The sequence below is a fragment of the Myotis brandtii genome, unplaced genomic scaffold (genome assembly GCF_000412655.1).
Source record: "Myotis brandtii unplaced genomic scaffold, ASM41265v1 scaffold1040, whole genome shotgun sequence".
Taxonomy (NCBI): domain Eukaryota; kingdom Metazoa; phylum Chordata; class Mammalia; order Chiroptera; family Vespertilionidae; genus Myotis; species Myotis brandtii.
In genome coordinates, this window is record NW_005353498.1 from 92919 (window position 1) to 108104 (window position 15186).

At 54.3% G+C, this 15186-nt stretch overlaps 1 protein-coding gene across 1 annotated transcript in view; it reads left to right on the forward strand.

Moving 5' to 3' along the window:
* Positions 1-61: 61 nt before the first annotated feature.
* The window catches only part of RAB8A (RAB8A, member RAS oncogene family), a 24108-nt gene continuing 8983 nt past the window's right edge, over positions 62-15186 (forward strand). Inside the window, exons 1-7 of the mRNA XM_005856675.2 lie at positions 62-234; positions 5127-5187; positions 7198-7258; positions 10517-10594; positions 12045-12134; positions 12715-12780; positions 14214-14264. Coding sequence (XP_005856737.1) covers positions 111-234; positions 5127-5187; positions 7198-7258; positions 10517-10594; positions 12045-12134; positions 12715-12780; positions 14214-14264 — 531 coding nt within the window. The 5' untranslated portion in view covers positions 62-110. The remainder of the gene's footprint in view (positions 235-5126; positions 5188-7197; positions 7259-10516; positions 10595-12044; positions 12135-12714; positions 12781-14213; positions 14265-15186) is intronic.

A 15186-nucleotide genomic window follows, 5' to 3' on the forward strand; every position in this document is an offset into this window, starting at 1 on the left:
GACGCGCCAAAGGCTGGGAGCCAATGGGAGGCGAACTGGGCATTGATGGACGGGAACAGCGGCCAGTGGCGAGGCGCTGGCCGCACTTCCCGTCGGGGAGAGAGTGTAATATGGCGAAGACCTACGATTACCTGTTCAAGCTGCTGCTGATCGGGGACTCGGGGGTGGGGAAGACCTGTGTCCTGTTCCGCTTCTCCGAGGACGCCTTCAACTCCACTTTCATCTCCACCATAGGTAGTGGGGCAGGGGAGCGGTCGGGGTCGCCGGAGGCCTGGGTTGGGCGCGCCCCTGGGAGGCTCGGGCTGAGGGAACGGCGGGGCCGGACGGACACAGGGATCTGAGAGGGTCGAGGGGTTCGGCGGGGAGAAGAGCAGTCGCCTCCGCCGCCGTTCGGGGGTTCCTGGGTCACGAAGGGGACCAAGTGCCCATTTTGCAGATGCGAAGACTGAGGCCCCAACCCTCAGCCTGCTTCTCGGGGAATATGTGTCCTAGGCTAGGGTCTCGGCGCCCGTCATCTCGTTCGGTCCGCACAGCAGTCTTGGAAGCTGTTCTTCGGGGTTCCCGTCTTGCAGAAGTGAAATTGAGGCATAAGGAGCTGCCGTGGGGAAAGGCCCGTGACATTTAACCTTATTAAGAATTTACTGTGTGCCAGGCGCTATATGTTCATGATCACATTCTGCAATCCTCTGTGGTAGGTCTGTTATGAGCCCATCTCACAGATGAGAAATTTGAGGCTCAGGGCGGTGTGGGACTCGCCCAAGGTCAGAGTCTGCAGGTGGCAGAGATGGGATTTGAATCCATGTGTGTCTGACCCCAAAACTCAAGGCTCAGGCATCCCAGAGAGTGAGAGCACAAGACAGGCACAGCTGATCCACCTTGCAGCCAGAACTCTAACCCAGATCGCTTCTGCTCTTACCCCTTCAGGGGTGAAGACCCTTCTCTCCTCCCCCCCACCCCCATGGGTGGATTTCTTCTAGAGAGGGAGCTCAGAGCCTTTCTCTGCCCTGCCTTCTCTCCCACTTACGGGTCACAGCAATGGCAAGTGACAGCTGCCTTCCCTGGGACCTGTCATCCCCAAAGAGATGCCAGATAAAAGCTTCAGTGAGAAACCAAAATCAGCCGCTGCCACAGGCAGCCTGACTTCCCTATCGCGAGGCCCAGGACACCGGTTGTCACTTTGCAGAATAGCGTTTCCTGCAAGGCCAGCCCACACTGTGGCTGAACGGAATTGACTTGTTGCCCTTCGGTTCTGATAGCCACAAACGTGGAGCGGACTTCTCCCCACACCATAAAACAGCTATTGCCCGCGTGAGAAGTTGTGACCTGGGAGTAACGCTGGTCTGTGCAGCCTTGCTCTGCAGTGGGGAAGTGGAGGAACAGTTGCCAAGCCCAGGAATTGTTTCTAAACCGGCTCTGCCTTGCCCCTGGGTGACTTAACCCCAATCAAGTTATCTCTTGAACCCCACAATGAGCTGCTGAGTGCCCTGCTCCAGGAGCTGCACTTTGCAAAATGAGGTGCCAGGTGCAAAGGGGAGGAAATCTTCATGCCTGATTTCCAGCTGTTGTTCATTCGTGAACAACCACTTCACCTGTCTGAGCCCTGGGTCGGCGTGATGCTCTCTGCCTTGCTTCGTGCCCTGGGTGGTGGAGGATCAGAACTGGACCACGAAGGGGAGATGGTCCCCATAGCCCGGTGGACAGCAATCTTCCCCAGGGCACAAGTGTTTCTGATTCCTTCCCCTCTCCCACTCCAAGGTCCAACTTTGGTATAACCCTTGTGCCCCCATCAATCAGGAAGTGATGTTAACACCTGGCAAGCTGTGGGTCGCTCTCAACTCAGACCTCAGTTCCCCAGTATCAGACACCTCCTGTTCAGCCCAAGCACTAGTGAGATCAGTTTAGGGGTGTGTTTTTTATTTGCTTTCTGATTCTTGACCAGAAAATCCAGGCTGGCACTTAGGGCTCTGAGGAGACAGGCCTCCACATGCAGAAGAGACCATGATTTGGGCAGGGTCACCTAGGAGAGTAGAGGAGGCACTGGAACCAGGATCTCTTTCCCTCCCACCGTTTTTCCGTCATGACACGTGTCGCCTTCCTGCAGGTCTGTGCCTTCTGGGAAAGTTCAATTTAATTCTGACCTTGAAGTTACAGCCTCATAATTCTTAGGCCTTGTAAAGTTTACACTTGCTAATTAAATTTGGTGTGTGAATAAAACCCAGGAGAAGAATAGGACAGCGATGTGGTGCTCTGCCGATTGAATGGTGTCTGCGATGGGGGTGGGGTGTTAGGAAGGGATGTCACCGGGATGCTTAGTCCTGAAATGCAACTTAATGCATAGAGGGGATTCTCTGTTGGCAGTGTGTGTACCTCTGGGTTTTCTTTATAGATCAGAGATTAAGTGGCTGTTCATTTTCTGCAGATTATGTTTTGCCAAAGCCTGTTCTCATAAGCTCCATCGATTGTGGTGTGAACTTGGCCCTGTGGCTACCAGAATTGGTTCTCCCGAGCCTGGCTCAGCCCCACCACCTCCTCCAGACCCTATCCATTCATGTATTCACAGAGACAGATGACATCGGGGCAAGTGCTGTGTACATCATGGAGTATCACATAGATCCATTGCTCTTCATTCTTTAATTCAGTCATCTTTCCTTGGCGCCTGCTGCATGCCAGGCACCACCTCCGTGTGGGGGCTGGAGAGACGACTCGAATGAATCAGAGGGAAGCAGCACTATAACAAAGTCTGTAGTCAGGGTGTGTGTGCAGGACTGGGCAGTTCAGCCCCTGCCACACTGTCACTGGATATGCAGCCATAAAACTTTTGAGTCTCTGCTCTCTTGGAGCTTATAGTCTAGTGGGCACAATTTTTTTTTTAAAATATATTTTATTGACTTTTTACAGAGAGGAAGGGAGAGGGATAGAGAGTTTGAAACATCGATGAGAGAGAAGCATCGATCAGCTGCCTCCTGCACACCCTCCACTGGGGATGTGCCCGCAACCAAGGTACATGCCCTTGACCGGAATCGAACCCGGGACCCTTCAGTCCGCAGGCCGACGCTCTATCCACTGAGCCAAACTGGTTAGGGCTAGTGGGCACAATTTAAGTGCAGGCTTATATTCTATGTGGTCCCCAGAACAGGTCCTGAGGGGGCAGGGAGGGAATTAGCATTGTCCTAATGGATTCTGAGGGTGCAAGTCAGGCCTGAGCCTCAAGGCTTCCCAGGCAGAGATTAAGAACAAACTCACAGAGGCAGAGGCTAGGTTTGGCTGTTCCCCCTCACACAGGCCATTCAAGTCGGCAGGTTTTGCTGCTAATGTTCATGGAGCAAATAACCAGATAGACAATGTCAGGGATAAGTGCATGAAAAAAGAAAAAGCAAGTGGGGGAGAGAGAATAGGAAGGTCAGGAAGGCTCCCCGGAGGAGGTGACTTGAACAGGAACCTGAGTGAAGGGAAGGGAGGAAGCCAGCTGACTGTGGAAGGAAAGACCGTTCCAAGGGAGGGAAGAGCAAGAGTGAAAGCCTGAGGCTAGAGTATGCTGAGGGTGGTTAGGAAACAGCCCTGTGGGCAGTGGCCAAGGCGGCTGGAGAGGAGCGCATGCGCTGTGGGTGCCGAGAGGTGCGCGGGTTAGACAGGCAACCGTTTTTACTTTATTCTGGGGCCGAGGTCGAGTGGGAAGGTGTTTTGAGTTTTTGTAACAGTTTTATTGAGATATAATTTGCAAACCATACACCTCATCCATTGAAAGTGTACGATTTAGTGGCTTTCACAGAGTTGTGGAACCATCTCCATCAACTCTAAAACACTTCTATTATGCCAAAAAGAGACTCCAAACCCCTTGGTCACAATACCACCCTACCCTCTACCAATGGGACCCCATCTCCGCATTCCTCTCACAGCCCCTGGCAACTGCTAATCTCCTTTCTGTCTCTATGGAATTGCCTGTTCTAAACATCTATAATAATAAAAGCGTAATATGCTAATTAGACTGGACAGCCGAACGACCTTCCGGACGTCATTCCGGACATCCTTCTGGACGAAGCCATGGCAGCGGGGGCCAAGGCAGAGGCAGTTAGGGGCGATCAGGCAGGCGAGTGGTTAGATGTGAGTGATTAGGGGCGATCAGGCAGGCAGGCAGGCAGGGTGGTTGGGGCGATCAGGCAGGCAGGCAGGCAAGCGGTTAGGAGCCAGTGGTCCTGGATTGTGAGAGAGATGTCCCAGATTGCGAGAGGGTGCAGGCCAGGCTGAGGGACACACACCGCCCCCGCCCCCTGCACGAATTTCATGCACCGGGTCTCTAGTTTCATATAAATGGGATCATACACTGTGTGGCCTTTTGTGTCTGACTTCTTCCACTCAGCATGGTGTTTTCAAGGTTTATCTATGTTGTAGCGTGTGTCAGTGCTTTGTTCCTTTTCATGGCTGAGTAATATTCTATTATATGCATAGACCACATTTTGTTTATCCATTTATCTCATGGTAAACCCACTGGAAGGTTTGGAGCAGAGGTTAGCCTTGTGATATGTTGAGTTTGTGTTTTTAGAAGCTAGGGAAGGGACTGAGGGAGCAATGGTGGGAGCCTGGAGAGCAGCCAAGGAGTTGAGAAGCCACCCTGGTCCTGGGGAGAGAGGCGGATGGGAGAGAGGAGGGCAGGGTCAGGAAGGCTTCTTGGGAGGTGACCTTAAAATGGCTTTTAAAGGAGAGAGAAGTTTGCCAAGCTGATAGGTGGGCAGGGTGGGGACCACCACAGAGAAGGAACAGTATGTGCAGAAGCTTGAGCCTACCTGTATCAGGGGCATGTTGCGGCCTATTGCCCTGGGTGCTCAGAGGCCCAGGGCCGGTGTGGTTGGAAGTGTGGGTCTCTGGCCTGCAAAGGGCTCTGCTGGGCCCACTCCTAAGGCTGCCTGATGGCGGAGGGAAGAGAACAAAGCTTTGGCACCTGAGTTACCTAGGTTTGCCTACCATCTGTGCCAGCTGCCAGGCAGTTGTGAGGGTTCCAAGATCCTGTGTGCCCAGCACGAGCCATGGCAGCTGTTACCTGCACAAGTTGGAGGTGCCCACCTCAGGTGCAGCTTGGGAAATGGGCTGACAGTGATGTGCCTTTTTTTTTTCCTTTTCTTTTCTTTCAGGAATTGACTTTAAAATTAGGACCATAGAGCTCGATGGCAAGAGAATTAAACTACAGATATGGTAAGAGTCATTACCTTCTTCACCCAGAGAACACTTCAGGCAGAAGCTCCTGGTGTCCTCTCCTACTCCCTGTGACCACGGCCGCCGTCTCTTTGTGCCCAGCCTAGATACTTTCTTCAGAAGCTTCATGAACTGTCCTGTGCTGGCTGCTGGGGCTAAAGTCTATGTCAGCACCTTCTGGGGACACAGCTACAAGCCCCCATTAGCTCGGTGTTTCCATGTGGGCACAGCCTGGGTCTGGGCTTCAGAGTGGCCCGCTCCCATTGAACTTGGAGAGAGCCTTCTGTGCCTGGCAGTGGTAGAAGCTGCCAGGAGGACAAAATACCCTGGCTGGCATTTCCTTCTGAGCCTGTCAGCTCACCGAGCAAGGCCTACGTCGCTTCCTCTTTTCTTTCCCAGGGCAACCCAGGCCTCATTTCCTAATAGGCAGATCTGAAACCCCAGAGCCAAAAATAAGCTCAGGCCAGGCCTCACCTGGGGCTGGCTTATATGCCACATAAAATTAGAGAAGTGTGAGTCCCTGACACTGATGCTGGTCTGCAGCCCACTGCTCTAGGAGCTCGGGCTGAGCTCAGATGGTTAGATGTAGGAGAGCCCTGTCTTGCAGCCACATCACTTGGGGGGGAGCACGAGCCCTGACCAAAATAAAAGTAATTTTTTGTAGGGTGGCGCCATCCCTTCGGTCCATGAGAGTGCCTTTGGGTGGGAGGGAGTGCCATGAGATAGGCTGTAAAGCTGCCCTCTTCCCCCCACAGCTTGACCCCCTCCCCCACAGCTTGATCCCTCCTGTCCTCAAATCTCAGAGCATGAGCATCACCCCAGCTTGCTTCATAGTCCCTCTCAACTTCAATGGTATTCACCTCTGAATCTGATTTCAGAACCAGAGGGATGAGGCCTAAAGCCTTGCCCACCCTACAGAGCTCCTCGTCTGTCAGCTCTGGCCACCTTGTAGGTTATCACTTTGTGAGCCACACAAGTTCCTTCACTTCCAACTTGTGTTCCCCAGCAGCCTTGGTGCCCAAGTCCAAAGTGACACTGTATCAGCAAGCAGAGTTTCACTTTCCTTTCCTCTTGTCTTGCTTCTGCTCTTAGCAATCCCAGTGAGCTTAGTGACTTTCTTAAAACTTCTAGACTAGGCCATGATTGAGAATAAATGACTAATCACAAATGTCACCCCTGTTGGCATCAGAAAGTCAGCTTAGCCCCACATGACTAGGCATGCAGATCCCTCCTGAGATTGGGGGTTAAGGGGGTACAGAGTTGTAGGAGGAACCCTGGGTCCAGAGACAAAAGACATGGCCCTGGTTCTGCACTGATCTGTTAATGCCAGGACTGGGCTGGGCACAGGCCTGTCAGTGAGGAAGGACTGTCTCCCTGGCCTCCACCGAGATGGTGTGAAAGTGCCTCCTGCCGAAACTGGTTTGGCTCAGTGGATAGAGCGTCGGCCTGCGGACTGAAAGGTCCCAGGTTCGATTCCAGTCAAGGGCATGTACCTGGGTTGCGGGCACATCCCCAGTAGGAGATGTGCGGGTGGCAGCTGATCGATGTTTCTCTCTCATCGATGTTTCTAACTCTCTATCTCTCTCCCTTCCTCTCTGTAAAAAATCAATAAAATATATTTAAAAAAAAAAAAAAAAGAAAGAAAGTGCCTCCTGAGTCCCCACTGAGGTCACCCATGCCACATGACCAGCCCCTTCCACACTTGTGGTCCCAGATTTGCACAAATAATAACATCCAATCATGGCTCTTCTGTGACAGGAACTCCAGGGTGAATTCCCAGGAAGCAGAGGTGTCTGTGTTGTGTCCCCAGCTGGGAGGCATCAGCAGGTTCCTAACCTGTCTGAGTCACAGTTCTTTCTCTGTAAGAATAGGGGGAAGGAGGGGCACTGCCCACTGCAGGACAATGAACCAGAGTTAACCCGTGAGGAAGCCTGGCATCCATCCCCGTTAAACGCCCCTCGTTCTCACTGTGACAGCGTCGCTGACATCCCTTCTCCTTCTCGTCTTTAGGGACACAGCTGGCCAGGAACGGTTTCGGACGATCACAACAGCTTACTACAGGGGCGCAATGGTACGGATTGGTGGTTTTGTATGTTTGCTTGTTTAAGTAAAAGTGAAAGTCACTGTTTGGATACCAAAACCTGGCTGTTTCCGAGGGGCCCCATGATCTGGCTCCTCGGGGATCCTTGGTCCTGGGTTAGTTTTAGGGAAAGGCTGTGTGCCCCTCCCCCATATACATACTTCCCTTCTGGCTTCAGAGACAATGCAGGGTTTAAGGAAACCTAATTCTCTGGGAACGAAGGAAGACACAGGAAGCCGGTTCTTCCAGGTGAAGTCAGTGAAATCCGAGGGGGCATGTCCCAACACCTAGGAGCGTTCGCTCAGCCCGTGCTGGTCTCTATGGAATTTGCTACAGAAAACTTGACGATGGTCCAGGAGCTGACTTGTTCTGGGCTCTTGGCTGCGGCTGAGGCAGGGTGACGTGATCAGAAGACTGGTTCATCCCTCAAATATTTCTACCGAGCGCCTTCTCCAGGCCAGGCTTGAACTGGATGCGGGGGGAGACCTATGAGGGCTCTGAGCAGGTCATGCATGTGTGAAGTATGTACAAATGGGGCGCTCAGGGGTCAGCAGGAGCAGACACAGACCCCCAGGACCTGGGTCACCCTCTGAGTTCCATCTCCTTACTTGCAAAGTGGAATAGAGAGTAGGACTATGTCCCAAACAGGGAGGATATGTGGCCATCTCTCCATTTCAAGATCCTACCACACCCTGCCCTTTCCATGGTCATTGCCATATGCCCTGTGCCTGGGACTGTGCTGAGTATGTGGTGGGAGCTCAGGAAATGAGGTGGCCTGCAAAAATGAATGGAGACATTAAGTATTTAGCGTGTCCCACACAACGTCTGAAACATAATAGAAACTCAATCACAAAGATTGCAACCTTAGCTCTCCTCATTAAAATTAATTTACTAATTTTCCCCTCACCTTGCTGTGTTCTGATGGGGCGGAGCCCTCAGGTCCCTGGGGGACCTTCTGCTGTGTGGTCTCAAGTAGTCCCTTCCTTCCAGGTCGTGGCCATAAGTCCCTGTCCCCCCTGAGTGTGGGTGCCACGTTATCCCCGTTACACAGATGAGGACGCTGAGGCTGGGCGCCCTTGCATGCCTGACTTAAGTTTATGCAGAGAGTACATGGCTGGGCTGGTCCTAGCAGGCTCTTCAGCTCCCACACCCTCAGCCCACCCCTGGCCAGGCTAGACTGAGCCATCTGGAAGGCACTGTCCAGCTCCAAGACAATGGCTTGTGATCCTCTTAGACCTGCACTAATCATGCAGAAGCCACTGGCCACCTGTGGCTCTCGGAATTTAAATCGGTTAAATAGGAATCCAGCTCCACCATCCCACTGGCCACATTTCAGGTGCCCCAGAGCCGAATGTGGCCAAGCAGAAACCTCACAAGACAGTGCAGGGAACATTGCCACCATTGCTGCCCCATCATCCTCTCTGTCCATGAGGTACTAGACCATGGGGTCTCGAAAATGGGAACATTGGATGTCTGGTGTCCGCTTATGAGCCTGCAAACAGCTATGGGGAGCTGTGCCCAGATGGGGGCCAGGAAAATGATCGCTAGGAGCCCCCAAGGGGAGTTTTAGGGAGGACCTGGAATAGCCCTGTTTGATGGCAGTGAGGATCCTAGGGCATCAGAGAGGCCAGTCCCTGGATAAAGGGGTGAGAAGTCCTCACTGCCCCTGATGGCAGGGGTGCAGCTTCTGAGCAGAGACCCCTACTATGCTCGACTCAGAGTCTGCCCACCAGCATCTTCTACTCATGCTGGCCTTGGGGGGAGGCCGACATCACGTCCTCTAAAATCTCTGAGGCCTCCTGTCAGCAGTCTGTTCAGTTCCTCAGGAGACCCCAGAATGAGGACCCAGATGGTATTTTCGAGCGGTCATGACCATGGCTGTGGCAGGCTGTAAGGCCGCTGTAGGTATCCTTAAGGTCACGGTGGGGATTTGGAAGTGTTGTGGCTTTCTTGCCCTGTCTCCATGGTGACCCTCGCCCCCGAGGTTCTCTACCCAGTGCATATGAATCGTTTTCTTACTCTGCAAACTCAGGCCACCTCAGAGGTCTTGGCCACACCAGAGGCTGTGGACGCAGGGCTGGGCCCTGGGAGCAGGTAGTGGGAGGGAATGGAGCAAACTGGACCTGAGCAGGACAGCTTGAGCCCAGATGCTGGGCTGCCCAGGGGGATTGCAATGCGCTGCAGGCTGGTTTGCTGTGGACACCCCTCAAGGTCTGGAGCAACCAAGGGTGGCCTGAGTGTTGCTTGGTGCTGAGGAGGGCCCAGAGAGGTCCTCACAGAAGCCAGTGTCACAGCTCCGTCAGGGTTAGCCGCACCTGGGCTTAAACCTTAAAACTAAAGCACTTCCCTCTGTGCTTTAGTTTTCCCTCTAACAGGGATATTTACCCCTCACATGATGGTGAAATCATGGGCTCAGGTGGAGGCGAGGTCACTCTGTGGCTCTTTGGGGACCTATGGACTGTACCCAGGCACTCACACATTGGTTACGAAACCACTGGGCCTCAGTGCTGCCCGGCCTGTGCTGGAAGCCAGCCCCCACTCTGGTGGAGTCGCTGGAAGGCACAGCGATGTCAGGATCAGGCTGCCCGGGGTTCAGAACCCACTTGTGCCCTTTACTGTCTCGTGGGGCCAGGGCCAGGGACCTAGCCCTGTCATCCCACAACCTCAGGCTTCCATCTGCAGAGCGGGGAGGGGAGGGGACCACTTGACCCAGGCCTGTGAGGCTTTAGGGAGACCCACTGCAGTGTCTGGCACATAGGAAGCGCCCAGAGGAGGCGGCATTGGCTGAACCCAGGAGGTGACTTGGGCCAGGGCAGGGGCATGAGTGAGGATTTGGAGGAAGCCAAGCACAGTGAAGGCTGGCATGGGGGAAGTACAGGGCTGTGGAACCCTGTAGAGGGTGGGGAGCTGTAGGATGAGAAGTTGGGAGGCCAGCAGGATCTCAGGGGCTGCTGGGCACATGGGCTGTACTTATCCTGCTGTGAGGAGCCAGCAAGGCCGTTTAGGAGCATGGGTACGGTGGGATCTGGTCTACGGTGAACGGTCACCTTGGTGGCTGAGAGGGCAGGACTAGAGCCTGGGAGACCAGGGATAGGCTGTTGCCGGAGCCCAGCAGAGGAAGAGCCCCAGTGATGGAGAGGAGGGAGTTGTAGGGAGAGGTGTCATCTCAGGGTCCCTACTGCCCTACCTCGCTGGGTCTCCCCCTCAGCTCACAGCTTTTCTAGAACATCTCTGTCTCCCCCTGCTCAGGGCATCATGCTGGTCTACGACATCACCAACGAGAAGTCCTTTGACAACATCCGGAACTGGATTCGGAACATTGAGGAGGTAAGGCTTCAGGGAAACTTCCACCTTGCTTCTCCTCAGTTCTCACCCTGGAGCCCCCTGGTTTACAGGTGAGATCACTAGGCACAGAGCCACCCCCAGGAACCTGTCCAGAGCCCCATAGCTAGCGGTGTAGCCCAAGCAGGGCCTGGAGCCCAGGCAGTGAGCCCAGAGACCACGCTGCCCTCGCCTGGTCACAGAGTGACTCCTCTGGGCTGTTGGTTTTGGTGATGAGAAGAAGTGATACCCAAACTCTGAGTCACCGTGAGCATTTGGTGCTTCCTAGAATTGGCATGACCTTTGTCTTTGGAGGGTGTGGTGAGAAGCTATATCAGGTGACTTTGAGCCACAGCAGAGTCGGGTGTGAGTTGGTGTGAGCTCCCCGTGTTCAGGTCAGCAGCACACAGATCACAGCTGGCTCGAAGAGAGACCTTGAACCATGAAGGGAGGGGAAGGTGGCCAGCCCCAACTCCCCGTTCCAGAGCCAGTGTCGTCACCTTTCTGCTCCCCGGAGAGCTTATCTCACCCCAGAGCCTTCCTGGACAGAGGCGCTTGCAGCTTTTGATGACTCACTAGGTGGGGCGTTGGGGGTGAGGTGTGGCCAGAGGACTTTCCCCTCCTGGGCTGCCACCGCAGAAGGTTGCTCACTGCTGATGCGACGGTTATAAGCAGTTGCACTGGGCCTCCCCCCCCCCCCCCCCCCCCCCCCCCCCCCCAGCAACTCCGCATTTCCTGTCAGTGGGCTGTGCCTGGCTGAGGAGGAGGAACTGCCCACACTCACAGTGGTCTTTGTGGAAACTGCATTTCTGGCCAGCAAGCGAGAGGGCCTTCCAGTTGGCAGGAAGTTAGGCGGGGAACCATGCAGGGCATTTTGGTGAGATCAGGTCTGAGCTGCAGCAAGAAGGTCCTATCCAGTGCCTCGGGTCTTCAGGAAGCAGGGCCACTGCACGGAGGAGGGGCGGGTGGGACAGAGTTAAGGGAATGCCAGATGCCACCACCCCAGGCATGACCCATTTCTGGAGCCCAAAGAGAGTAAGCTGGAGCAGGCTAGAAGCTCTCAGGATAGCAGCTGCGACCCCCCCCCCCCCCCCCCCCCCCCGCCCCCCGGCAGAGGAGCCAGGGAGGGGAGCAGGGTTACCTCCCATAGACCCCACTGGGTTTCCAGGGACACACTCAGGAGCCTGGTTATTGCAGCCCATAGAGAAGCCATCCTCAGCAGGTAGAAAGCATGCACTTGGTCAGAGAAGCAGCCAGAACCCTAGACTTGGCCCTGGCATTGGCTATGTGACATGGGACAAGTTATTCAACCTCTCTGAACTTCAGTTTGTCATATGCACAAGGGTGTGCCTAGCAATCCTGGCCCTACCACTCTGATTTCAGGGGTCAGGTCACAAGTTGGCCTGTAAGCCCGTCTAACTGCACCTTTCACCTCCTCTGTCTGTCCTCTCCCCAGCATGCCTCTGCAGATGTTGAAAAGATGATACTTGGAAACAAGTGTGACGTGAACGACAAGAGACAAGTCTCCAAGGAACGAGGAGAGAAGGTGGGCATGGTGGCCAGCTTGGGCCTAGTATTGTCAGGCACCTAAGGGCAGAGGGACCTCAGGGTTTTAGGGTTCTCTGCATGGAGGCCAGCCCTTTCATGCCCCCCAGTGTTCCTTGATTGCTTACTAAACCCCTCAGAATCTTCATGAGCATAAGATGACCTACCATCTCAGCTTGTCCGAGACTAGGGGTCCCAGGATGCAGGACTTTGCTGAGCAAAAGGGGACGAGTCGATCGCCCTTGTGGGGTACATGCCAAGGGAAGAGAGAGTGGGAAAAACATGCCCAGCCAGGCTTCAGGCTAAAGACTGCCAGCAGTGAAGGCTCCTAAGCTGTGCTGTGCACGTTCCTGCATCGTGTCTCGTGGGAACCCGTCGAGGCCACCGCGAGCAGAGAATGGAGCTATGGTCCTGCCGTGAATAGTCACCACCTGCTGTCCACTGGTGACTCCAGGGAGCAAGTCCACAGTACCCAGCTCATCTGGGGCCTCCTCATCACTGTTCCCAATTTAGGGTGCTTCCTGGGGGTCAGGTACACCTGGCCGCTGACGTGTGTGCATATATGTCTCCCTCCCTCACAGCTGGCCCTGGACTATGGAATCAAGTTCATGGAGACCAGTGCAAAGGCCAACATCAATGTGGAGAACGTGAGTCCCAGGCCCACAGCCCTAGCCCCTTGAGGCTGAGGGTTGGTCTATACCCTCTGAGAAGGCTCTGCCACAGGGTCTGGTCACAGGCTATGGGCTGTCCTGTTGGCCATCTGTCCAAGAGGCACTTCCTGGGCAGGGCCATTTCCAGGCTCCTTGAGCTGCCCAGCTGGCCCCGTGTATCACCTGCTATCTCCCTGCCCCTTCCCCACCCCATGTTCAGATGTTAGCAGGTGCAGGCCCCAGCTGGGCACCTAGGATATTTTCTCACTGGCTCTTAGGGAGCCTTGGGAAATGGGGAGGGTTTCAAAGATGGGGAGACTGAGAGTCCCTGGGTAGATGCTCTGGGTCACGCCACCTACATAGACGTCCTGGTCACAAGCCCAGACGAGCGAAGTAGGGAGCCTTGGCCTAGCTTTGGCCCAGGCCACCCTCTCCTCTTCACAGGCGACGCCAGCCTTGCAGCTGACCTACCTTCCTCTTCACCCCACCACCCCAGTGATCTTCCCAAAACGAACCATCCATGTCACTCCCAACCGCAACCCCCTATACCTGGCTTAGAAGGCCCGCCCCCAGCTGTGTGTGCCGCCCAAAGATCAGGCCTCGCCAGCCGCTTTCATCCCAGGCCACCTCCAGGCCTTTGCTTACGGTCCCTTCCCTCACACCCCCTTTTCCATCAGCACCTGGCCCAAGTGGCCCTTCCCCAAGGAAGTCCCCACCATCGCTAGACCCCTTAGGCCTACCACTTTGGGTCCCCAGCCCCCCCTCCCCCCTCCATGACAGAACTGTCCACATCACATAGGTGTTTGCTGAGACTCCACTCCTCCCACCAACCAAGTAGCCCCTTAGGTGCAAGTGCTGAGGCCAAGTCTCTGTGTGAGGCCCGGGGGTAGGGTGTGGTTTATAAGTGTTCTTCGAAAGAGCAGGTGAGGGAAGGGAGGGAAGGGTTAGGAGACTGCATCAGAGGCAGCAGCCTCTGGTCAAGCCATCCCTGGAAGACAACCCTTTACCCCATCCCAGCCCTTCCAGGCAAGGACCCAAATGAAGCTTGTTTGGCCAAAGAGCTGCTTGTCTTCCTCTCTACCCTGCCCCTGACCACTAGAAAAGGGGCAAAGCAGGAAGGCAGAGCACAGGAGTCAAGGATGGGTTCTCCTGGATCCTTCCAGATTGGTCAGTTAACCTCTAGATGCCTTGGGACAAGTGACTTCGTCCTTTTGAGCCTGTTTTCTCCCTGACCAGTCGAGGTTGAGTCACCTCCCAGGGTCATTGGCTCAGGGGAAGTGCTGGTCTTGGCGGGTGGGGGTAGGAGATGGGGCTGGACAGGTGAGACCCCCACCTCGCTGTCCCACCACCCCCGTTCCATAGTGACACCCAGGAACCAGCAAGCCCCTGCTTCCTGCTGCTGGGGTACTAACAACGTGCTTATTTCACAGGCATTTTTCACTCTCGCCAGAGACATCAAAGCAAAAATGGACAAAAAATTGGTGAGTGTGTGTCCTTCCTCATCCCTGAATGGTTCTCTATTGGAGCCTGCCATTTTCCACCTCAGTGGTGTGACTCAGCCCAGACAGATCCTGCGTCAGGGCCCAGCCAGACCCAGTCAGGATGGCTAGGGAGGGGGAAGAGGTAGCAGTTGGGGTTGGGGCATCGGCTCCCAGACATGCTCATCTACTTTGTTCTTTCTCTGTGGCTCAGAGCTGCTCAGCTCCAGGCTGTGTCCAGGCAGACAAGGCCCTGCCTGCTGAGTGCACTGGCTAGCAAGGGACACAGGGCCTCTCCCCACCCACGCTGCAGAGGACAGCCCAGCAGCACCCGTCCCGGCCAGTCTGGCAGGTTGATAGCGTTTTCCCCCGCCAGCCCCAAGTTGTGCAGGTTGTGATGGCTCTATGACCTTTAGTCGTAGGTCCAGGGCTCTGAGGCCTCCAGGAGGTCCTACTTGAATCCCTCTTATCCACCCTTTCATTTATTTCTGGCTTTTTTGCTCACCACACAAGCATTTCATGGTCCTTAATACTCAGCATAATTATACTTTCTTGGTCGAGTCTGAAATCTCGGCTGTACTTCGGGCATGTTCAGCGCCTAAATGCTGTTGTGAGTGTTGCCTGGGAGCCTCATTCAGTGGCCACTCTTCCAGCCAGTGACACTCTCCAGCGCTCTACCTGTGGCTCATTTAGGTCTCATTACACAGAGTGCACACAGAGCACAAAATGCTACTCAAGTAGGTCACACCTGATTTAAAAACAAATGTATTTTTATAATTCTAAGATACCATGAGTTAAATCGTGAGGCACAAGATGGATTTAATAGCAGCTCTTTGGCCAAAACGGGAAACAGTCTATGTAAACCACTGTACTTTTATTTTTCTGTTCTTTTTATATATATATATATATTTTTTTTAATTGATTT